This window comes from Rhincodon typus, chromosome 9 (genome assembly GCF_021869965.1).
Source record: "Rhincodon typus isolate 14 chromosome 9, sRhiTyp1.1, whole genome shotgun sequence".
NCBI classification, from domain to species: Eukaryota; Metazoa; Chordata; class Chondrichthyes; order Orectolobiformes; family Rhincodontidae; genus Rhincodon; species Rhincodon typus.
The window spans coordinates 16,677,985-16,704,266 of NC_063340.1; the positions used below are offsets into that span (position 1 = coordinate 16,677,985).

At 42.2% G+C, this 26,282-nt stretch overlaps 1 protein-coding gene across 4 annotated transcripts in view; it reads right to left on the reverse strand.

Moving 5' to 3' along the window:
• Nucleotides 1–13,724: 13,724 nt before the first annotated feature.
• Nucleotides 13,725–26,282, reverse strand: part of sash1a (SAM and SH3 domain containing 1a) — a 118,075-nt gene continuing 105,517 nt past the window's right edge. For 3 of the 4 annotated variants that reach the window (XM_048601137.1, XM_048601139.1, XM_020516694.2), the window contains 4 exons: nucleotides 25,211–25,354; nucleotides 22,401–23,545; nucleotides 16,424–16,555; nucleotides 13,725–15,686 (listed from right to left, as the gene is read on the reverse strand). In XM_048601137.1, coding sequence (XP_048457094.1) covers nucleotides 15,612–15,686; nucleotides 16,424–16,555; nucleotides 22,401–23,545; nucleotides 25,211–25,354 — 1,496 coding nt within the window. In that variant the 3' untranslated portion in view covers nucleotides 13,725–15,611. Of the gene's footprint in view, nucleotides 15,687–16,423; nucleotides 16,556–21,837; nucleotides 21,875–22,400; nucleotides 23,546–25,210; nucleotides 25,355–26,282 lie in introns of all 4 variants that reach the window. The other variant, XM_048601138.1, reaches the window with a different exon arrangement.

Genomic DNA, 26,282 nt, shown 5'->3' on the forward strand with positions numbered 1-26,282 from the left:
TCCACCAGAAACACTGCCCTCTGTAGCTCCGGCTCTGCCACAACAACTACGGCCGGTCCACCAGAAACACTGCCCTCTGTAGCTCCGGCTCCGCCGCAGCAACAAGGGCTGGTCCTCCAAATACAGTGCCCTCTGCAGCTCCGGCTCCGCCGCAGCAACATCAGGCGGTCTTCCAGAAATAGTTTCAGAGATAGGAGGAACTGCAAAACATCAGGTGGTCTTCCAGAAATAGTTTCAGAGATAGTAGGAACTGCAGATGCTGGAGAATCTGAGATAACAAGGTGTAGAGCTGGATGAACACAGCAGGCCAAGCAGCATCAGAGGAGCCGGAAGGCTGACGTTTCGGGCCTAGACCCTTCTTCAGAAATGGGGGAGGGGAAGGGGGTTCTGAAATAAATAGGGAGAGAGGGGGAGGCGGATAGAAGATGGATAGAGGAGACGATAGGTGGAGAGGAGACAGACAGGTCAAAGAGGCGGGGATGGAGCCAGTAAAGGTGAGTGTAGGTGGGGAGTTAGGGAGGAGATAGGTCAGTCCAGGGAGGACGGACAGGTCAAGGGGGCGGGATGAGGTTAGTAGGGAGGAGATGGGTGTGGGGCTTGAGGTGGGAGGAGGGGATAGGTGGGAGGAAGGACAGGTTAGGGAGGCAGGGATGAGCTGGGCTGGTTTTGGGATGCGGTCGGGGAAGGGGAGATTTTGAAGCTTGTGAAGTCCACATTGATACCATTGGGCTGCAGGGTTCCCAAGCGGAATATGAATTGCTGTTCCTGCAACCTTCGGGTGGCATCGTTGTGGCACTGCAGGAGGCCCAGGATGGACATGTCGTCTGCGGAATGGGAGGGGAAGTTGAAATCTCCTACCGACTAACCTCATCCCGCCCCCTTGACCTGTCCGTCCTCCCTGGACTGACCAATCTTCTCCCTAACTCCCCACCTATACACACCTTTACTGGCTCCATCCCCACCTCTTTGACCTGTCTGTCTTCTCTCCACCTATCTTCTCCTCTATCCATCTTCTATCTGTCTCCCCCTCTCTCCCTGTTTATTTCAGAACGCCCTTCCCCTCCCCCATTTCTGAAGAAGGGTCTAGGCCCATTTGTCTTGCGCTCTACCATGACATCCAGGAATGGGAGTTGTTTGTTCTTCTCCTCCTCTCTGGTGAATTTTATTCCGGTGAGGGTGTTGTTTATGAGTTTGTGTGTATCTTCTAATTTGGTCCGTTTAATGATGACGAAGGTGACGTCTACGTAGCGTATCCATAGTTTAGGTTGGATTTGCGGAAGGGCCGTCCTTTCCAGTCTTTGCATCACTGTTTCTGCTATGAGTCCGGAGATAGGCGATCCCATGGGTGTCCCGTTGATTTGCTCGTATGTTTGGCCGTTGAAGGTGAAGTGGGTGGTCAGGCACAAGTCCAGTAGTTTAAGCATGTTGTCCTTGGAGATGGTTTCAGTGGGGTCGTGTTCTTGTTCAAGTAGTGTTGTCATTGTTTCCCTTGCTAGTGGTATGTCTATTGATGTGAATAGGGCTGTGACATCAAATGATATCATGGTCTCTTCGTCCTCTATCTTTATGTCTTTGATGGAGTTGAGGAATTCTTGGGCTGAGTGGATGGAGTGGGGTGATTTATTGACTAGGTGCTTGAGTCTTCTTTGTAGTTCTCTGGCTAATCTGTGTGATGGAGTGCCTGGTAGGGAGACTATGGGTCTGAGGGGGACTTCCAGCTTGTGCACTTTAGGGAGGCTGTAGAATCAGGGTGTGTTGGTTCTTTTGGGTTTCATTCCTAAGAAGTCTGTTTTGTTGATCTGTCCTGTTTGTTTGAGTCTTTGTAGCGTGTATAGGATTTTGTTGCCTAGTTGTGGTGTCGGGTCAGTTTGTACTGGTCGGTATGTGTTCTCGTCGGCGAGCAGTGCTTGTGCTTTGGAGATGTAGTCCTTTTTATTCATTATCACTGTCATGCGCCCTTTGTCTGCAGGTGGTAGAGTGATGTTCTTGTCCTTCTTTAATCTGTCCAGGGCTTGTCTTTCCCATGTGTTGAGTTCCCTCTTTCTGGTTAGTGTCGGGACTACTGTCTGTCTTATAGTTTGTTATGTTTCTTCGTTGATATTGTTGGTCTTGATTGTGGCTTCCAGTGTAGCTAGGAATTCCGTTTTGTTGGCATCCCTGTAGTTGTAGTTCAGTCCCCAGGTGAGAACGGCTTTTTCCGCGTCTGTCAGTTTCCTGTCGGAGAGGTTCCTTATCCATGTGTCAGTTCTGTTGTTGTCGTTTTTGTGGGTAAGTGTGGTTAGCTTGTCTTGCAGGGTCTGTCTTTTCTTGGCTCTTGTGGTCTGTCGGCTGATGTTAATGGCTCGTTCCATGTCGGTTGTCCAGTCTTGTTTGGTAGCTTCCTCGAATAACATTTTTTGGTGCGTAATTTCTCTGTTGTATTTGTGGAGCCGGTTGTGTGCGTCATTTACCATCTTGCAGCCGTTTTGTTCTGCTGTTTTCCAGGCAGTGCAGCCTCTGATGAAGCGTCGGTGTGTTTTCCCGCCTGGTTTTTAAACTCTGGGGTCCGTTGTGATGGATTGCCTCACTTCCGGGTTTCTTCCGTAGTGGAATGTATATGGGGTCGAGTTCAATGTGTTTATTAATAGCATGCTTCATGGAGTGCCATGCTTCCAGGAATTCTCGTGCTTGTCTCTGCCTAGCCTGTCCCAGGATCTTGGTGTTGTCCCAGTCGAAATTCGGAATAAAATTCACCAGAGAGGAGGAGAAGAACAAACAACTCTCATTCCTGGACGTCATGGTAGAGCGCAAGACAAATGGGGAACTACAAACGAAAGTACACCGAAAAGCCACACACACAGACCAGGTATTGAACTTCAATAGTAACCACCCCAGCACACACAAACGAAGCTGCTTGCAAACACTATTTAAAAGGGCAACAACACACTGCAGCAACATGGAACTACGCCAAGAGGAGGAGGAATACCCTTTCCAAGTATTCAAGGATAATGGATATCCAAAGAACTGGGTCAGGAGATGCCTACAGGAACAGCATCAGAAAGATTCTACACGCCCCGACACACTCATCACACTACCCTATATCAGGAACACGTCAGAACTCACCACAAGACTTCTACGACCGCTAGGCATCAGAGTGGCACACAAGCCCACATCAACCCTACGACAAGTGCTCACCCGAACTAAAGATCCACTCCCTGCCATGGACAGGACCAATGTCATCTACAAGATCCCCTGCAGAGACTGTGAGAAACACTACATCGGACAAACAGGAAGGAAACTAACAACAAGCGTACATGAACACCAACTGGCTACAAAAAGACACGATCAATACTCACTCATCTCAATCCACATGGACAAGGAGAACCACGACTTCAACGGGGACAACACCAAGATCCTGGGACAGGCTAGGCAGAGACAAGCACAAGAATTCCTGGAAGCATGGCACTCCACGAAGCATGCTATTAATAAACACATTGAACTCAACCCCATATACATTCCACTACGGAGGAAACCCAGAAGTGAGGCAATCCATCTCAACGGACCCCAGAGTTTAAAAACCAGGCAGGAAAACACACCGGCACTTCATCAGAGGCTACACTGAGGATGTTACCAAGCACGGTAACGAAACGTCTGCGGAATAACAAACCAGCTTGGCGAGCCAACCAACCTCAACAAGATTATCTATGATTACAAAGAAATCGATCAATTAGGTCAATGGGCTGAGTTTAATTTGGATAAATGCAAGGTATTGCATTTTGGTAAAACCAACAAGGGCAGGACTTATACAATTAATGGTTGGGGCCCCAGGCAGTGTTGTCAGACAGGGAGACCTCGGGGTTCTGGTTCATAGTCCTTTGAAAGTTGCATCATAGGTAGACGGGGTAGTTAAGAAGGCATTTAGCATGCTTGCCTTCATTACTCAGACCATTGAGTATAGGAGTTGGGACATCATGTTGAGGTTGTACAGGATGTTGTGAGGCCGCTTTTGGAGTACTGTATACAGTTCAGTGCGCCCTGCTATAGGAAGGATATTAGTAAATTGGAGAAGATTCAGAAAAGATTTACAAGTATTTTGCCAGGACTGGAGGGTTTGAGTTATGAGGATAGGTTGGGACATTTTTCACCATAGCATAGGAGGTTGAGGGATGACTTTATTGGTTTATAAAATCATGAGGAGCAAGGATAAGGTGAATAGCAAAGGTGTTTTCCCTGGGTTGGGGGAGTTCAAAACTAGGATGCATATTGTTAAGGTGAGAGGAGAAAGATTTAAAATGGACCTGAGGAGCAACATTTTCACACAGAGGGTGGTTCGTATGTGGATTGAACCGCCAGAGGAAGTGGTATATGCAGGTACAGTTACAACATTTAAAAGATATTTCGACAAGTACATGAATAGAAAAGATTCAGAGGGATATGGGCCAAATGCAGGCAAGTGGGACTAGTTTGGTTTGGGAAATGTGGCAGGCATGGACAAGTTGGACTGAAGGGTCTGTTTGCATACTGTATGACTATAAAATATAAAATAAGTAAAATATTTTTAAAAACATATAACATCAAAGAAATTATAATGGAATAAAGCAAAGCGGATGCTAGAGATCCGAATCTAAAACAGAATTTGCAGGTGAAACTCAGCCAGTCTGGCAGCATCTGTGGAAAGAAAGCAGGGTTAATGTTTCAAGTCTGTGATTATTCATCAGAACTGATTGAAGCTAGAAAAATAGGTATTTATGCTGAAGACAAGATTGGGAGTAGGGAGAAGTGAGTGGATAGGTGGAAATGGAGTCCAGAGACAGAGAAATGAAAAGGGTAGGTTATTATGGACCAGACCAAACCCCCTCAAAACATGTCAAGGAGATAGCCTAGACCCTAACTTTTATCTAATTTAGTGGCAAGTGTAAGTTGCTGTATTCTGGCTGCAATTCGATTGGTCAAACTACGAGGCATAAGCAAAGCACACTTTATTCTTATACCACAGATAAAATACAAACAAAAAAAAAGCATAACTTTAACTCTATCAAAATACTTATCAAAATATGACTCATCAACTATTCCAATATAGCAGGATCCCATATACACACCCTTGGCAAAGGCAAATTCAGCAAAAAAGATTTCCCTCACTTGCTATCCTCTCCGGTCCAGGAGAAGGAATGCTGACAGAATGAATCTAGCAGTAGAGGGAGAACTCAAGCTTTGTAGCAGCAGAGAGAGAGCTATATCGAGTAGCATCAACTCCAAAAAAACCCAACTTCAACTGAAAGCAAAATCTAAATCCCTGTGTCTGTGAGAGACTGATTCCACCCACTCATGCTTCATTTATCCATGCTAAAAACAAAACCCAAAACTACTTACTTTGCTTTCCTTGGAGCTGACACCTCAGCACCAAGTTTACATTATGCCTCTTCAAGAGAAACAGAACAGAACAAATCTCTCTTAAAGGTACATATTGTCAAACCCCTTTGAAAAAAGACCCATCAATATACAAAGACGGCTTCATTTACTGTACATTTTATAAATACATTACATTAAACCTAAGCATGCAAACATTCAATACTACAGTCCATCTCAGTCTGTTTCTTTCCCCACCAAGCATCTCCGCTTTCCTTCATCAAAGTTGTGACAACACGTTAGCAATTATGTTCTCTCATTCTGCTACGTTTAAATTTTCAAATCAAATGGCAGTAAGATTAAAGACCATCTAAACCATCTGGTATTTTTCTCCTTAAATTTTTCCAAAAATGTTATGAGGTTATGATCAGTACAATTGTCTCAGACACATTACTGGTAACATAAATGTTGAAGTATTGCAATGTCAATGTCAAACTCAAGAGCTCTTTCTCAATGGTGAAATATTTATTTGATGAATATTCAACTTTTGGGAGAAATACCCAATAGATCTTTCTATCCTCTCGTCATCCTCTTGTAAGAGTACAGCACTGATACCCCAATAGCTCGCATCAATAGCCACCTTGAATGACTTTGTGTAGTTAGGTGTTGCTAACACTGGAGCAGTTGTTGACACAGCTTTCAGATTATCAAATGCCTTCTGACAAATCACCATCCACTGAAGTTTTCAGCACTTGTTCAACAGGTCAGTCAGTGAAGCAACCACACTGCTAAAATTCAGTACAAATAAAAAACACTCAGTCCCAGGAATTGCAGTACTTCCCTCTTCTTCGATGGCATGGGAAAATCCCCAATAACCTTTCTTTTCACATCCCTTGGGTCCACCTGTCCACGTCCAATAGTATGACCTAGGAATGTGACTTGGGGGCTTTTGCGAACTCACTCTTAGCCAAGTTTACCACCAAGCATGCCTCCGGAAGTTGATCAAATAATTCTGCTAGATGCTCCCACGTTCCTTCCATGTGTGACTAAAAGTAATCAGATCATCTACATATACCACTCAATTAGGTAATCCTGAAATGACCTTATTGATTAGTTTTTGAATTGTGGCTGGTGCATTCTTCATACCAAGTGGCATGAATTTAAATTGGTAAAGTTCATTTAGTGTCACAAAAGCTGAAATTTCCTTTGCTGTTTCGGATAAAGGTACCTGCCAGTATTCTCAGAGCAAGTTCAACCTTGAAATAAAAGTTGCTTGTCCCACCTTCTCAATACAGTATTCCAAACATGGAATCGGACATGGATAAGATTTTGTAACAGCATTGACATTGTGATTATCCATACATACTTGTAGGTGCATACTGATTTTGGCACCATCTCTACGGGTGAGGTCTATTCATTGTAAATCACTTCAATTATGTCATCTCTGAGCACATTTTCAATTTCTTTTTTAACCTGTGTCAATTTTAGCAGATTAAGCCTATAAGGATGTTGCTTAATTGGAACAGCATTTTCTAAATCTACACCATGCATAATTAGATTAGTACTTCCCAGCTTATTTCCGTATAACTATCGATGTGTTTGTAATAACTCTTTCAGGTCATTTTGATTTTCCTCTGGAAGGCAACTCAATAATTTAGCCCAATTTTGAGAATTTGGCCCATGTCCAATTTAATTTGAAGAATATCAAATTCAGAATCATTTGGATTTAGTTCTTCACTCTGAGTTTTAACCAGTAACACGTTCTTTTGTTTTCCTTCCCTATGAAAATATTGTTTGAGCACATTCACATGACACATTCAGTGAGTTCTTCCCTCTATCTGGAGTTCTTATCAAATAACTCACTTCCATCAATTTTCCTTTTGATTTGTTAAGGCCCACTAAATCTTGCCTTTAAAGATTCACCTACTCCTGGTAGTAATACTAACACCACCTCCACCAGTGAAATTACGTATTTGAGATCTTTGGTCTGCTTTCTGTTTCATCACAAGCTGTGCTACTTTTAAATGCAGTTGAGTGAACTCAACTGCTCTATTTAATCTCACTCTAAAATTTGACACACGGTCCAATATGTAGTCTCTGAAATCCTACTCACCAACTTTTTTCTGAATTAATTTCAGTGGTCCTCTCACCTCATGCCCAAATGCTAATTTAAATGGACTGAATTTAATTAATTAATTAGGTGCATCCCTAATTGTAAAAAGTACAAATAGAATTCTTTTATCCCAATCCTCTGGATAGTCTTGACTATAGGCCCTCAACATTGTCTTGAAAGTTTGATGGCACCGTTCTAACCTTCCTCCCCAGCTGTGATCCTGGATGGTACACAGTGGATTTGAATCATTTTATTTCTAAGCTATCCATAATTTCCTTGAATAACTTTGATGTAAATTTTGATCCCTGATCCAATTGTATTTCTGTGGGTAGTCATGGAGTCATAGTCATAGAGTTATAGGGTCTAGGCCCGAAACATCAGCCTTCCTGCTCCTCTGATGCTGCTTGGCCTGCTGTGTTCATCCAGCTCTACACCTTGTTATCACCGATTCCCTCTTTTTGTTTTAGGGAGGGGTCCTATGCAATTAATTAAGATTCTTGTAAAAGATTACTCAAATGCTGGAGTGGGTACTAAGGGTACTGGTTTTATCACTGCCTGAGGTGTTTTTATTACCTGACACAAATGACATGCCCAGCAAAATTCAACCACATCTTTATGCAGTTCAGGCCGATAAAAGTGTTTTTGTATTTTTGCATGAGTTTTCCTTACTCCCAAATGACCTCCTACTGGTAATTGACGTACTACCTGCAACAACTCCTTTCCATAACCCACGGGCAATACAACTTGATGAACATCTGCCCATTTCTCATGTGCCTGAATTCACTATGGTCTGCATTCCTCAACATGACTTCATTTTTAAGATAATAACCATCTGGGCTACACTTAGATTCTGCTTTGGTGATTGCTTTTTGATACAACTGCTTCACTTTTTTAAATCTTTCTGTTGTAATTCAGCTAAGTTCTCTGAACTAAATATATCCAATTTATCCTCCACCTTATCTTGTTTTTTTTTTCTCAATCTTTAATGGAACAGTTTCTGATAATTGAACTTTAACTTCCTTATCTTTACTCCTTAATGTTTCCTTCTGTTTCAACCAATTGCTTTGAGACCTTGTTAACACCCAGTCAGAAAAATCCCAGGATATACTTCCTTTAACACCTCAGTGGCTTTTCATTCACAGTGGGCATCACTTCCACCTGTGATCCAGCTATATCATAACTGAGGATAAACTGTGTCTCTGGAACCAAGAATTTCTCTATTTCTCCTACCACCACTTCACCACTTTTCACTGGACTCTCCAGTCTTCCCTTATATAATGGAACACTGCCCTTCTCACCATGAATTCCAGTACCACCTTTTCTGGCAATACTACTTCTGAATTACATATTTCCTCATCTCTCACCATCAGAGATTGACTTGTTCTCGTATTTCTTAAAATCTTACTTCTTTACCTGCTCCTCCTGGCACAGATGAGTAAACCTTACCCATGAAAGTAAATTCTTTAAAGAGATCTGGGACTTTCCTCTCAACCAACTCCTGATCAGGTTGTACATTCTGGTGCAGCTTTTTGGCTTCTACTGTGCCTTCCTTTACCACTTCAACAAAATCCATTGGCTTCTCCTGTTTTCCCGTATCCATCTTCCCAGTGCATTTTTTAAACCACCAACATTGCAACTTCATGTGTGCTACTTTATTATGACAAAAACACCTGAGGTTTATTTATCTCTCTTCCCCACCTCATGAGCTTCTTTTTTACCCTGCGGTAAACAATTTTTTACTATCTTCAATGATATCTCCTTTTCCTCTACCACCTGAGGATTTCTCTTTTCCCTAATTTCTATCCCTTACAGACTGAAATTGATGTTGGAAGCTAAGCTTTGATTTATGAACAAGCTCATAATCATTGGCCATTTCAGATGTGAATCTTGCACACAAGTGCTCACAACTTCAGGATATGAATGTTTAAACTCCTTCATTTTAAGTCAACTTTTACTTTTCAGTTTCAACTTCCAAAATTCAAAAGTTCTCTCTTTATTCCTTTCTTCTGCCAGGGCTATTCCCCAGCAATTTCAGTTTTTGTTTTTGATTTTCAGCTTCTGCTATTCTTAAGCAATTTTTTTTATTGCATGGAGTCTGATAATAGACCTGAGAGTGGATCAAAAGGGGTTAGCTGGAGCTAAGAGAAACCCATGTCATAACAGCACTGGGGTGAGGTTGGGTAAAAAGACATGGAAGGTTGGAATCAGGCTCTAAAGTTATTGAACTTGATGATGAGTCCTAGAGGCTGCAGGGTTCCTAAGCGGAAAATCAGATGCTGTTCTTCAAGCTGAGACTGCCTCCCTCACCCATTTGAACCTATCTCCCTCTGAAATGGATGCACTCCATGCTCTCAGATCCAATCCCGACTTTGTAATCAAGTGTGCCAACAAGGGTGGTGCTGTTGTCTGACATACTGATCTCTACATTGGGAAGGCTGAGTGCTAGCTCTTAGACACCTCCCCCTGGACCATGACCCCACCATTAAGCATCAGGCCATTGTCTCCACAGCTGTCACCAACCTCACTTCATTCAGGGATCTCCCTATGACAGCCTCCCAGCTCACAGTCCCCCAAATCCGTGCAGCCTTCTTCTACATGCTCCCCAAATATTCACAAACAGGTCTGCCTAGCCAGACCCATTGATTCTCCCCACTCTAGCCCCACAGAACTTATTTTTTCCTAGCTCATCTTGATTTTTTTCTCCCCTTGTCCGGTCCCTTCCCACTTACATCCCCGATTCTTCTGCCAGTGTCAGAATTTCCAGTTTGCAGGCTCCTGCTGCCTTGTCTTCACCATGGATGTGCAATCCCTTCATACGTGTATCCCTCATCAGGATAGTCTCAGGGCTCACTACTTCTTTCTGGAAAGAAAGGCCTGATCCATCCCTATCTTCCACCACCCTCCTCTGCCTGGCTGAGCTTATCCACACTTTGAATAACTGCTCCTTTAGTACCTCTCTCCCTCTTCAGGTGAAAGGTGTGGTCATGGGTACCCACATGGGCCCCTGTTATGCCTGTCTGTTTGAGGGATAAGTGGAACATCCCTTATTCCAGTCCTACTCTAGGCCCCACTGACAACTGTTTCTCTGGGATATTGATGGTATCATCAGTGCTGCTTCCGTCTCTCATTCTGAACTGGAAAGTTTATCAATTTCACTTCCAATTTCCACCTTGCCCTCCCGTTTACTTGGTCCAGCTTCAATTCCTCCCTTCCCTTCCTCGACATCTGTTCCCATTTCTGGGGAGAGGCTGGCTACCAATATCCATAAGTCACACAACACCAGGTTATGGTCCAACAGGTTTATTTAAAATCACAAGCTTTTGATGCATGGTTCCTTCATCAAGTGAAGTGGAGGGAGGCGTACAGGCACAGAATATATAGGCAGAGAGATAATGGCAAGATAACTCCAGATAATTAAGTGTGTGGACAGATAAGTACAAATTGTGTGAGGAGAGTGTTCTCAGGCTGAATAACAAGTCTTTGCAGGTGATCAAGAGTACCAAAAGCTGAGTGAAGTGTCAACAGCTGAATAAAAAGTGAACCCTTAGCGGTCAAGGATAATCAGCCTCCAATCTTCAGGTAACGTCCTCCAAGGCGGCTTTCAAGATACACAACACAGAATCGCCGAGCAGAAACTGATAGCCAAGTTCTGTATTCATGAGGATGGCCTCAACCCTGATCTTGGATTCATGTCATGCTACACGTAACACCACCGTATTATTCTGAGTTTGTAACATCTTCCTCACTGTTCTGTTTGACACCATTACTTTGATTACTTATGATTACCTCTCTACCTTAATTAGTTTGCACAGTTTTTGATTATTTGTTACTTTGGTTAGACCCTTGTCATGCAACACTAATACCTGCCCTTTTTATTACAAACGTTTGGTTTGTCTCTAGCACCATCTTATTTTTGATTATTTGTAATCTCTCTGCCTTAATTAATCAGCTCATAGGTCGCTCCTTCAGTTGTTATTCAGCTGTTGACACTTACTCACACCATTTGACACACTTGGTCACCTGCAAAGACTTGTTATTCAGCCTGTTGGCACTGTTTGTTCTTATCTATTTACAATCTTAATTACTTGGAATTATCTTGCGATTATCTCTCTGCCTATATATTCTGTGACTCCCTCCACTTCACCGGAGGAAGGAGCGTTGCTCTGAAAATTTATGATTTTAAATAAACCTGTTGGATTATAATCTGGTGTAATGTGACTTCTGATTTTGTCCACCCCAGTTCAACACTGGCATCTCCACACCAATTTCTATTACAAACCTACTGACTCCCACAGTTACTTCAACTTCACATGCTCACACCCTACTTCCTGTAAAGATTCTGTTCCTTTCTCCCAGTTTCTCCATCGTTGTCATATCTGTTCTGATGATACCACTTTCTGCAGTTGGGGGAGGGGAGGGGAGGGGGGGGTGGAAAAAGAGGTGTCCTCAGAAATATCCACCTTTATCCTCAACCAAAGATTCCCTATTACCATGCCCAACATGTCCCTTAGCCGTGTCCAGCCCATCTCCTGCACTTCAACCCTCACTCCTTCTCTTCACTGCTTGATCATGCAGTGCATCATTTAGATCTGAAAAACGCTGCCTGTATGTGTGGGTGGATTCAGGTCCAATGATGACTTTCAAAAGAAACCAGGATCACGAATTGGTGGGGTGGGAGACAGGAAACTTGTATGGGTATAGGGAAGAGAAAAAAAAGAGTGGCATTAAACGCATTGTTCTTGTAGAGAGCTGGCACGGACACAGTGGGCCAAGTGGCCTCCTCTGTGCTCGATGATGTAATTCTTTCAGGGAGAGGTACTTGTGCACACATCTTTTTATAAACTTTAGCTAGCATCAAGCCTATCTAATGCCCCATCTGGACTCCGAACTGAGAGTCTGCATAACATTATAGATGTTCAACCTTTTGATAGTTAGCCGAATTAGTGATCCACTTTGGAAACACTGAATTCCCATTGTTTTAGCTATGCTTATAGTGGCCAATATTTTACCAGTAAAAGTACTAAGAAATCACAAGTGAGATTCTCTGTAAACCTAAAATTATTCAAAAATTGGTTGCATCATTTTCTGTTCAGCCAGCTTCTCTATCCCTGCCCCTGGGTTCCATCACCAGCAATGTATTAATTTAAAAATTCTCATCCTGGCTTTGAAATTTCTGTATGACCTCACCCTCCCTATCATTGTAGCATCCCCCAGCTCTCAAATCCTCCAAATCTCTTGCCTCTTGGAAACCTGTTTTGTTTGCCCCACCATCAGTAATGATACCTTGAGCTGTCAAGGTGTAGCTCTGAGTTCCATTTACTAGCCTCCTTTGAAATGCTCCATACAACCTACCTCTTTGTTCAAGCTTTCGGTCATCTTCCTTCATTATCTCCACATGAGGCTCAATGTCATGTGGTGTTAATGGTCCTGTGAATAACTTTGGTAAGCTTAACCAAATGAAAGTATAATGTAATTTATAGTGAATGTTTAAGGTGTGTGATTGTTTGGGAACTTTGATCTGAAAGTGGAGGTAAATGGGTTTTCAGTTCTGCGAAGGTGACTCGTTTTAAGGGTCACAGCTCATACTGTTTAGCTTTGGGTCAAAACAACATTTCCAATAGGTCATGAGACCCAAGCTAAACAGCTACACAAGCTACCTGATGAGGTAACTTGTGAAGCATTTACTAAGTTGAGCTTTTATAATCTGGAGAAAGAACAGCCAGAATCAGTTCAAATAAGATCCATACCTCCAAATGTGCTGTTTAGCAGCCAAATCATCAGAGAAAAGTTAACGAGTTAGCCTGTGTTTTGGAATTAAATGGAGAGAATCCGACCAGATGAACGTACAGCAAATTCCCAGAAAGAAATGCTTGCAATCTTGTCTGTTCAGTAATAAGTTAAATTGAAAACAGGATCAATACTTCACTCAGGCTCAGTATCTAAAAAGCGCATTGCTTGGGAAAAGGCTTGAAACCTTATTTTCACTGTTCACGATAAGATCTTTCTAAAATGTCTTTTATACATTTTTTTCCTCTTGTGTAATAAAGTTATGTTCTTTTGTTAGAAATACACTGGCAGTTTTTCCTGAATATACTCAGTCACTGACTTCCATGGCAAGCAAATTGCAAAAGTAAAACTTATTGTCTATCAATCCAGGTTCTACTCTAGAGTCTGGGTTGTCCAGTATTACCATCAGCTGCAGCATAATGAAATACCAGCTGTTGTTAAAGCCTTAATTGAACTTGAGTGGAAATGAGTAACTTTTGCTTTTTCAAGAAAACTCAAATTCATCCAAATGTTACTTTATTGAAAAACATTTCAATATTATTCTGCTAAATGGAACGGATAAGAATATTTACACATACATACCTCACATTAATAAGGTATACCTTCAATTGACTACACTTTATAAGCATGTTTTGCAACCAGTATGTTATAGTTACTTACATTGTTAGGGAAACATATAATAAGTTACTTAAATATTCTCAAATACACAAAGTGCATCAGTTTAATTTTGTGCTGCTTTTCAATATTTTCAATTTGCTATCAACATTTATGATGAGTCTTACACTTTGACCAGATGTCCATGACACATGATCCAGTTCTTAAGTAACATCAAAGCAAAAAGGAGAATCAGAAGCTTATATTAAAAAACACTGCAATTGACACGATAGAGCTTCCAGTATCATTAAAATGCTATGTGGGGAAATATGACGTAATAATTAAAGACTTTGAGTTAGTTATACAGAACTCTTGTACATCAAACAATAGGACTGTGTTATTACATTAGTGAAATATCTAGGATCTGCAATTATGGTATCTGGTACAAGTGGTGTGGTGGGTATGTGGATCTATGGGTAGGGGGAAGATACTGGGAGTTGGGACATTACCTACTTTCTGCTGGAGTGTGCAATAAGTAGAGGAGATTCTGGTCAGTGAAGGCACCAAGCCCCCTTCATGGTGGGAGGTGGGGCAATTGTTACCAAATGTTCTGAGGAGTTTCTGCTGACCACAAGGGAATTACATTCCCTTGTGCTAATTCCCTTGTGCTTTTGAAAGGCCTAACAGAACAAATTCCAACCTGTTCTAATTGAAGGAAACTGACACTGGAACCAAAGACACAGAAGAATTCTTCTTTAACCAGAGTAAGATTCCTGGCATTTGTGGTCAACAATAATGGGCAAATTGTTGGGAAACAGATTTGCAGGATGGAACTCCAGTTTAACATCTAATACAGCAGCTACGAGGGCAGATGGGCTGTTGCTGTACTGTAGTTTCTACAATTCTACAAGATAAACATTTCATCGATCTCAAATATACATGAACATATTGGAACGTAAAGAATTACTTCTGGATCACCCCAAGTCCTTTACTACTTTACAAGATTCAAGTTTCACTGCAATCATAAGGCAACATACAACAGAGTATTGACAGGATACAGACAGGCCCAAAACTGACAACAGCACCCAATAACCTGGTATCATCACAAAACATTAAATGGGCATATTTTAAGCTTCAGAGTTATGACACATTTTTACTTCTAAGATACTTTGAATTTGTGATGTTTGTTGAGTGATGCAAAGCAAGTACTATCAGATAATAATCCAGGGAGTGAGAGGGATTTTCACACAGAGTATGGTCTAGATTAGACAATGAAAGAGACCTTCAAACACCAAGTATGAGTCTAGAATGGGCCTCACCTGCACTTCAACAACCGTGTTTTGTACAATCTGGGCATAGGACTCAAAACTATACTTGATTATTTGAAACTGCAGTGGCTAATTTCTTGAATCTAGGATTGAATGTGACTTAGTCTGAGCTAAATGCTGGCAATTTCCTCAGTGCTATAAAATTGGTGGAAACTTGGTTTTCCCAGCTAAGAGAAATACCTACCTACCTACCAAGAGCAAGTTTATGGCCAGCCTTTTAATTCAACTCTGCTTCCTTTGCCTACTTTTTGAAAATTGAACTGTTGCTTTATCAACAACTTCCGCAGTATCAAGTCTGTCACAGAAACAGATGAAATATTGAAGGACACACAGTGCACGTAACAGGTACTCTTGTGGCATGCTAGGCCTTCGATTCCAATAATTGAAAGCTGTTTGTAAATGACTCCTCTAATTGATGCAGAGGTGCTGAGGATGTAATGATCCACATGGCAGTTCTATGGAGATCAGCTCCTTGAAGGCTCATTAGATATTTCTAGGGCTGTAGAATTTCTGCTCATCTTATCAAAGGAACTTGGAATCTAGACATCAGACAAAAGAAATAGGTCGTCAGTGACACTGAATTATGTCTCTTGGCCACTGACATCTTTTGTAGTGCTCCAAAGTATCAGCAACATTTCAGTAAGTACACTAAATGAATGGTTATTGGAGGTTGAATGGACCAGGATCGGTAAATTTATTCTGTCCCTGCTTCAAAGTAACTCATTGTATTCTTTATCCTATATAGTTTCATCCTCAGTCAACATATATCATGGGTAAGACCAATGTAAATTTGCCATACTGTAATTAGATTTCCCCATCAGTTTGCGATCACATTTTATTGAATTTCCTATGTAAATGATAGATAGTTTCAGATTTTTGATAAATAAAATCTCCCGTAATGTGGTTGCGTGACAATTAGTTCTCTGTACTGGAATTTACTATGTCCACATTGAAGTTTCAAACAAAATAAACAATTGGGAAAATTGTCTGTATTGTAACAACGAAGAGCAATCCTGCATTTGTTTAGCACCTTTCATAAGCATGCAATTGACAGCCCATAAAGCGCTTCTGCAATGCTCTCACAGTTGTAACACAAAGGCAGCAGCCAACTTGTACACAGGATGTGAGGGTAAGGGCTGCAAGTGGTGGGGTGAGGGGATAAAGGGTGATGGGACTGGGGGAAAGAGGACATCAGCCGGTACCAAGGGGGTGGGGGTAGTGGGATGAAGGGACAACAACACTCACTGATGTAAAATTAATTGGTTGTAATACTCACTGCCATTCGATGCTGCTTGCGGAGCTCTCTAACTCTCACAAGCTCCATAGTGGCAGCCACATGCTCGACAGCACGTCCTAGGTCTTCTGCATACCTCTGTACCAGGACTGTCGGAATCCCACATCGACCATGCTAGACATCATGAAAGGAGGAGATGGTCCAATCAGAAAACAATTATGGTGATTTTTTTTTCTAATAAAAATGATTCAAAATTTGAATTAGCTGCTCGTTCCATGAGAGTTAGTTCCTTTCTGACCAGTATTTATTGATCAAATGAAGCTGTTTTTGACAGGCTACTTTCAAAGGCAAATTATTCTTTCCATCAGTAACCAATTTTTGTTGTGATAGCAATGAATTTTTGTGGGAGGAGAACTACATTGGATGCTGAATGAGCTGCCACATTTTCTATCAGTGGGGTCACAGGATAAGGTGGGTGGCCTAAATTTCAATCTCTGTCTCCACCACCTGTGACTTCAGATGTTGACTCTGTTAAACAAGGGAAAGTGACATTAAAAGTGAACACTATCTCTTCCCTAGTCTGGCCTACATGTGACTCCAGGCTGACAGAAATGCTGTTCACTCTGAAATGGTCTAGCAAGCCACTCTGTTGTACGTGCAATATTAGTGAATAAAAGTCCACAGGAGTGAAGATGGACAGACCACCCAGCAACAATTTAAGCATCAGAAACGACAACAGCAAACACAACCAAGTCAACCCTGCAAAGTCCACCTTACTAATAATCTGGGAGCTACTGCCAACATTGGGAGAGCTGGCTCAGACTTCTCAAGCAACAGCCTGATACAATCATATGCTTAGAATCATATTTAACAATGTCCTAGATACCACCATCACCATCCCTGGGTATATCCTGTCCCTGTGACAGGATAGACCTATCAGAGATGGTGGCAAAGTCGTATACAGTCAGGATGGAGTTGCCCTGGAAGTCCTCATTATTGACTCCATGCCCCAGAAAATCTTACAGCATCAGGTCAGGAAATCTCCTGTTGATTACTACCTATCACTTCCCATCAGCTGATGAATCAGCACGTCCCCAAGTTGAACAGCACTTCATAAGGCGGCAAGAACACAGAATGTAGGGTGGGGGACTTTGATGAACTGTAGTTCAGTCTGCTGAGCAAGTTGGCAGAATCCAGAAGGACATAGTTACTAGACTGGGTCTCCAACAGGTGGCGTTGGAACCAACAAGAGGGGGGAAAAAAAACACTTGACCTCAACGTCACCAATCTGCCAGCCTCAGATGCATCTGTCCACAACAATAATCGTAGGAGTGACCACCGTATAGTCATCTTGGAGATGAAGTTCCATTTTCACACTGAGGGTTCACCTTATAGTGTTTAGGACTATCATGTGGTAAATGGCACAGACTTTGAACAGATTCAGAAACTCAAAACTGGGCAACCACGAAGTGTTGTGGGTCATCATCACCAGAACTGGAGTTGACCACCACCTGTAGCCACATCCATTTTCCAGCTCATTCCACACTCTGATGTTAATATCAAGCTAGGGAATCTTTGCCTTTGTTCCAAAAAAGACAAAGCGTGGGACCAACAATTCCTGTGAATCCTGAATATCAAGAGATATACAGGGATAAAAAGACAAAGGGAGGTTTATAGCAAACACCAAGGGCTTAAAACAACAGAAGCCCTACAGGAGTACAGAACATGCAAGAGGAAACTTTAAAAGGAAATTAAAAGAGCAAAAAGCGGGCATGAAAGAATAATAGCAGGTAAAATAAAGGAAAATCCTAAGTTTTTTAATAAGGTCATTAAGAATAATAAAAACTAGGGAAACAGTAGGCCCCATTAAGGATCACTGCGGTAATGTGTGCCAGATGATGTAGGTAGGATTCGAAACAAATATTTTGTGTCAGTGTTAAGGAACAAAGTGGGTACAGTAATCAGGGAGAGGATCTGTGATGCAGTTAAAGAAATTAGCATAGACAGGGAGAAGGTTCTGAGTGGTTTGGCAGGCTTAAAAGTAGATAAATCTCCAGGGCTGGATGAAATATATCCCAGTTAGCTGAGTGAGGCAAATAGTAGGGGCGTGAGCAATAATTTTCAATTCCTGACTGGCCACAAAAGAGGTACTAGAGGTCTGGAGGACAGCCAATATGGTACCATTATTTAAGAAGGGATAAACCAAGAAACGATAGACCAGTCAGTCTAACCTCAGTGGTAGGGAAATTAGAAGCAATCCTCAGGGACAGAATTAATTTGCCCTTGGAGAGATACGATTAATCAGGGGCAGGCAGCATGGTTTTATCAAAGGGAGATCAGGTCTCACCAACTTGTTTGAATTTTCGAAAAAGTGACCAGGTATGTAGATGAGGACAATGCTTTCAACACGGTCTATCTGCAAGGCTTTTGATAAAGTCCCGCATGGGAGACTGACAGCAAAGGTAAGGGGCCACAGGATCCAAGGAAATTTGGTAAGTTGGATCCAGAATTGGCTGAGTGGCAGGAAGCAGAATGTGATGGTCAAGGGGTATTTAGCGACTGGAAGCCTGGCTCAGTGAGGTTCTGTAGGGATCAGTATTGGGGCCCTGTTTGTGGTATATAAAAATGACTTAGACTTGAATGTAGGAGAGGGTATCAGAAAGTTCGCAGATGATAAAAATTGGTGGAATGCTAAATAGTGAGAAGGACAGTGAGACTCTTGGATCACAGGAGGATGTAGATGGGCTGGTGAGATGGCTGATCAGTGGGAAATAGAATTCATTCCAGATAAGTGGGAGGTGATGCACTTGGACAGGACAAACTAGGGAAGAAAATACAAGATGATTGGGAAACATTAGAGGGACCTTGGTATGCATGCCTACAGGTGGTCCCTTATGGTAGCAGAACAGGCAGATAAAGTGATTAAGGTGGCATATGGGATATTTGCTTTTAATAGTTAATGCAGAGTTTAAGAGCAGGGAGGTTCTGCTGGAATTGTGCGCAGTTCTGGAATCGACATTATAGGAGGGATGTGATGACACTGGAGAGGGTGCATGGGAGGCTTACTTGGATGTTGTCTGGGCTGGAGAGTTTTAGTTATGAACAGAGAGATTGCATAGACTAGGGTTATTTTCCTTGGAGTAGAGGAGACAGAGGGAGGACATGGTTGATATGTATAAAATTATGAGAGTCATAGACAGGAGGAAACTTTTTCCCTTGGTGGAAGGATCAATGATTGGGGGCGTAGATTTAAGTTAAATGGCAGGAGATATAGAGGCAATGGGAGAAAAAATACTTTCACCCACAGGGGTGGGAATCTAGAACCCACTGCCTGTAAGGGTGGTAGAGGCAGAAACCCTTGTAATATTCAAGAAGTATCTGATATACACTTGAGATGCCAAACCATATAGGCTTATGGAAAATGGGATTCAAATAGTAGGTAAAAACAGAATTAACGTTTCAGAGGAAGGGTCACTGGACCCGAAACGTTAACTCGGTTTTCTCCTTCACAGATGCTGCCAGGTCTGCTGAGCTTTTCCAGCAACTTTGTTTTTGTTCCTGATTTACAGCATCCGCAGTTCTTTTGGTTTTCAACTAGTAGGTGGTAGTTTTCCATTGGTGTATGCTTGATGAGTCAAAGGGCCTTTTCCTGTGCTGTAGACCTCTATGACCAATCAACCGTGGCTCACTAAATAATACAGGACAGCATGCCAAGAGCAGCAGCATGCATACCTAAAAATACCTGGTGTTAACATGGTGAAGCTACAACACAGGACTACTTGGGTAACAAACAACGTAAGCAGCAAGTGAGTCAGAACTAAGCATAACCAAGGGATTAAATCAAAGCTCTGTAGTCCTGCCACATCTATTTGTGAATGGTGGTGGTCAACTAAACAACAGAAAGGAGTTGGCTTCACAAAGACCTCATCGTCAATGATGGAGCAGGCCAGTGCAAAAGATAAGGTGGAAGCATTTGCAACAATCTTCAGCTGAATATGCCAAATGGATGACCAACATTGGTCTCCTCCTGGAGGTTCATAGCATCACAGCATCACAGATGTCAACTTTCAGCCCAATTTGATTCACTCCATGTGATATCAAGAAGACGCCAAAGGCACTAGCTACGTCAGAGATTATGGGCCCTAACAACTTTCTGGCAATAATACTGAAGACTGGTGCTCCAGAACTAACAGTACCCCTAGCCAAGATGTTCCACTACAGCTGCAACACTGGCACCTACCTGACAATGTGGAAAACTGCCCAAGTATGTACTGTACATGTAAAGGACAAATTCAACCAGCCAATTGTTGCCCTATTAGTCTACTCTTGACCATCAGCAAATTGGTTCCAGCAGCACTTGCAGAAGAATAACCTGCATACTGACATTCAGTTCAGTTGTGCTAGGATCACTTAGCTCCTGATCTCACTACAGTCTTGGACGAAAGATGGACAATGAAGCCGAACTCCAGAAATGAAGTAAAGCTCACTGAGCATGGCATCAAGGAGCCCTACTAAACTGGAGTCAGTGTGAATTAGGGGGAAAACTTAACATTGGTTGAAGTCATACCTAGCACAAAGTAAGGTGGCTGGCACTACGGGAGGTGAATCATCTCAGCCACATGGCATCGCTGCTGGATTTTCTCAGGGTAGACATTTTCTAATCAACCCGATCAGAGATGTTATTGCGAACCTTTGCAGCAGGTGGGACTTCAGTCCAAACCTCTGGTACAGAAGTAGGTCACTGCATCACTGGAGTCCTTTTTCCTCAGGGCAGTATCCCAGGCCCAACCATCTTCAAATATTCATCAATTACCTACCGTCTATCAGTAGCTCAGAGGTGACGATGTTCACTGATGACTGCACAACTTTCAGCCCCATTCATGACACTTCAGAAACTGAAGCAGATGATACACAGCAAGACCTAGATAATATCCAGGCTTAGGCTTACAAATTGAAAGCAACATCTATGACACACAATCCTAAAGCAATGACCAGCTCCAACAAGAGACAATTTAACCAACAAGTGGATAGATTCTTGCTTAAGCAAGGGGATGGAAAGCTCATTAGGAACAGGCAAGAATGAGAGTTTGTGGTTACAATCAAATCAGCCAGTGATTCAAGGTGGTAATTCTCCACCACCTCCTCCAGGGAAAATTAGGGATAGGCAATGTGATAGCACAGTCAGCATTACCCATGTAGGTAAATACATTTTTACAAAATTGACACTTGTGTGCTTTGTACCTAGATGTTTGCATTGACAATATCCATAACATTAGAGTAACTTAAGTGTGTATACTATATTGAAGGAGGACTAGATAAAAAAAGACACGCAATAAAGGAAATGCACACTACGGGCTGGTTAATGAATACTGATGTGCACATTCACTGGGGTAACCCTAAGAAATATCTCACAGCTACACGCATCCATCGCCTGAACCCAAGGGAGTAATGCTTACCTCTTCTAAGCTTTCGTCTTCCTCTCTGGAAGATCTCCTGCAGCAATTCGAGCAAAGGAGGATTACCAGGAGGAAGAACATGACAAGAACAGGTAAAAAGAATACTAAAGCAGGGAGACATTGACGAAGCGGATGCTGAAGACGAAAATCACATACAGCTCCCTGATGTAGCCATTTTCTATCACAGGTACCCTTTGCAGCTAGATGGGTGAGATAGCAATACTGTGAATATGGGGGTGGGGTGGGGGTGGGGGTGGGTGGGAGAGATAGTTGGCTACAAGAAGTTTTGCTTTAAAAATCATCTATTGTGTATCCAAATGGATATTCAACCCCGTCAAGAAGGCCAACAATGAATGTCAGGAAGTCTACTCCACCTTCTACCTTCTTAAGGTTGCCACAGGAATTTCAGGGGGGTCTCTGTTTCAAGTCTACTTGCTGTATCTATACTTCAATTCTTCAGCTAATTTTATAGGAAATTCACACACCGTTAAAATTAGGCTTAATGACTCAGTACTAGCAACAGGGCACTCGTTTTCAAAAGGAGTAATCAATGTTATTTATACCTTGTCAGAGTAGGGTTGCTCTGTAAGATCAATTGCTTCTGATTCCAGTTTATTTTCGATTAGCATTTCCAGTTCTACTTCTCTCATCCAAGATGCCTTTCTTCCAGATACAGTAAACATCTTAAGTCCTAGCTGTGGTGGACAGGCAGTCCCTGGCAGTGCAGTCTCTGGCAAACAAGGGGCATGAGTGGCTACAGTTGAGTTGACCATCTCTGCAGTGGGATGTGGAACTTGCAAGTTAGTGGACAGTCCATACCTATTGGCAATGGCAGGGTTTGATTTGTTCAAAATATGAGGCATAGGATGGATGCCATTTCGCATTTTCTCTCTGCATTTCTTGGCAGGTACTGGAGGTGGCTGGGAAGGATTTCTGGCATGTCTACTGTTTTCAGTTGTAGGTTCCTTGCTTCCTGTTGAATTACAGATTACAGCACTATCTCGATACCCTTCCATAAAATGATGGTTTTGCCGAATGCTCAGAGGTGGGAGTATTGCAGGTTGATTGGGTAGGTCACACTGTACAATTGGAGATGGCATGTTCTTCTCTTCTGAAAACAGAAGTGGGGTGGAGACCGGGTCCTCTATTTGCATATTTTGAAGACCATTAGTATTGATCTGTGCACTGTGAGTCTCTGCATTTACAAAAGGAACAGTACTTGGTTTGCCGAGATCCCTTACACCACAGCTGAGATACTTCATACAGGAAATTTTCTCGATTTTCGCTTCTGCACCAAACTTCCTTTGCCAAGGCAGAGCAACATATGTTCCCGTTTTTGAGACTGTGTTTGATGGGACACCAGCCTTACCGCACAACTCATCTGAAGAGCGGGATTTTTGCCACTGCTTTTGAATGGCATGGGAGTGTGCCAGGTCCTCACAACTTACGCTGACCCGCAACTTTTGGCAACTTGTCCTTCTGAAGGGCATTGAATGGCCATGGCAACTAAGATGTCTGTAGTTTGACTTTAGAGAGCTACATGAGACCTGAGGCTTAGTAACGCGCCTCTCTTTATCTCTTTCAAAGTGTAAATTCTCAATAGATTTTGCGAGATGAAGTGCTGTGTAGCTTGTTGGGCACTTGAGCTGTGACCCAAAGTTTGCCGATGATCCTGTGGACACTAATGGCCAAGACTTTCTGCTTTTTCCTAAAGGCAAGTAAAACCAGTTAGAAGTTTTAGAATTTGTTGGTAATGCAAACACTGCGATTTCAGTTCGAAACACTCTTATCAAAGAATGACAGGAACAATACACTGCTGCTAACCTTGGATCAGTGGTAGCATGCACCCATCCAAATTGCAAGGCTATGGGTTCAAGTTCCACTAAGAAATTAATGCACAGCTTTTAAAAGTTTTCCAATCCTCTGGCATCCCACTAATTTTCATCACATTGCATGCTTTTTCTTTTACCCTATCCCTGACTTCCCTCAACCTCCTTTTAGAATGTTTCTTCTTCCTTAGGATGAATTTCTGCTGCGCCTCCCGAATTACCCCCAGAAACTCCTGCCATTGCTGCTCTACCATCTTCGCTGCTCAGTGCCCTTTCTGGCCAGCTGCTTCCTCAAGACTTTGTCATATTATCTTTATTCCATTGTAATACCATTACATATGATTCCAGCTTCTTCATCTGTCACTGACCACTCGGGGTTCATTTACCTTAAGCTCCCTAATCAAGCCTGCCTCATTACACATCAAACCCAGAACTGCCTGTTCCCTAAAGGCTAGACCACAAGCTGCTCCAAAACAAAACCCATCTCGTAGACATTCCACAAATTCTTTTTCTTGACATGCGCAACCAATCTAATTTTCGTAGGCTGCCTGCAGATTCAAGACCCCTATGATTTTTGAACAGTGCTTTTCTTACATGTCTTTTCCTATCTCCTGATTTATTTTCTGTCCCACATCCTAACCACTGCTAGGGGACTGTACATAACTCCAATCAGGGTCTTTCTTCCTTTACTATTCCTCAACTCTACCCACACAGATTCTGCACCTTCTGACTCTGGTGTTTTTTTCTATCCAATTTATTTATTTATTTTTACTGACAAGGCAACTGCACCATCTGCCTGCCTTCTTGAAAGGGCGTGTGTCCTTGGATATTTACTTCCTAGACCTGACTTTTTGCAGCCATGTCAAAACATTGTAACTGCCAATTTTAAACTGCTCTACAAACTCATTTACTTCTTATGTATACTGCACACATTTAAGTACAGCAGCCCCAGTTTTGCAATCAGCCTTCTGATTGCCACCCTTCTCACAGTTGCTCCTTTATCTGCTGTGAAGTTAGATTCCTGAACTTTTCTATGCACTCAGTCTATTACTTGAAATATTGCAGTGATTGTAACAAGGTCAGCCAGGTGGACCTCACAGAACACAAGTTCCCTGATTGGGGCTGTTAACCTGGTCTAATCAGAGAGACCTGGCTGGCAGTTAAGAACAGGAGTGTCAAACATCCTGACACTCGGAGCTGGCTCTGAGAAAGCTGGATCACTGTCTAAGACTCCCCACACGTAAATAAAGGGTGACGTGGGGACAGGATACTGGCTTCTGAAGTTATTTCAATATATTTTCTTGAAATCTGTCACCTGATGCTCATGACAAAAACCCCAGGAACTTTCAGCATAAAACTCTCCCACAAGGAGAGCAAAGAATCCCAGTTCAATCTCTCATCTGAGGTAATGGTGACCTACAATGTTACAGCACATCCCCAGCACTATACTGGAGTGTTGGACTGGGTTAGGCACTCAAGTTCCTGAGAATGCAAGTATAATCTCTTGAAAGTAGTTACTCCGAGTTAGTTTTTGCTACCCTTACCATTCTCTGGGTATCCACTCTCCTCAAAGCAACCTGAATCCCAAGGTAGTTGTCTTTGCAGTTCTGGGCCAGTGTGCTTAAGGGAAAAGTGGGGTAAAATTTCCTGAGTGGCACATTCACCAGCTGGATCTTTGTCACTGTTGCCTATATCAAGAAAATGTTAAAAGCTGAGTAACATCAAGAGAACAAAAATGCAAATTAAAACAAACCAGTGATGCAAAAGTCACAACAAAAATACATAATTACAGTCACAGAGTTGTACAGCACGGAAACAGATCCTTCCGTCTAACTCATCCATGCCGACCAGATATCCTTAACTGATCTAGTCCCATTTAAACAGAATTAAAGACAATTGCTAAGTACTGGGAGCATTCTTTATGCTATTATATTTTGGGTTTGATGTTTTTAAACTTTAGCTGCTTAATAGAGGAACTAGTTCAAGGTGTTTTATGTATTACCTAAAGACTGTGTTGACCTCGTATCAAGTTTATTAATTGTATCTTCAGGGAGACGGGGACACGGTGCTGACATTGGACACTAATCTAGAGGCCCAGGATGATTCATTAGGGACAGGAGTTCAAATCCCACTGTGGAATTTAAATTCAAACAATACAAATCTGAAATTGGCAGTTAGTCTCAGTAATGGCGATTGTGAAAAACTACCAACGATTGTTAAAACTCATCTGCTTCACTAATGACTTTACAGAAGGAAATCTGCTATCCTTATTGGTCTGGTCTACCTGCCATGAGTTCAAAAGTACTGAAGGATGGGCAATAAGTACTGGCCTTACCAATGATCACCCACATTCCATGGAAGTATAAAGAAAAATAAATTTATGACAGGATCGGATGAGCAGCAGCTTTTTTGTTTGCAGTTGTTGTATAAACAAAGATTGCCACAAATTTAAGTTTGTGGCAGATTGATTAATCTTGAACCACAATAGGCCTGGGGAGTGTTTTAGGGACAGGACAGAATGGTTCACCTGTAAGGAAGCTCAGCATTAAGACACAGTTAGCCTAAAGTTATATGGGAGAGGTTAAATCACAGACTTGACTTTATTAGAGGTCTAGG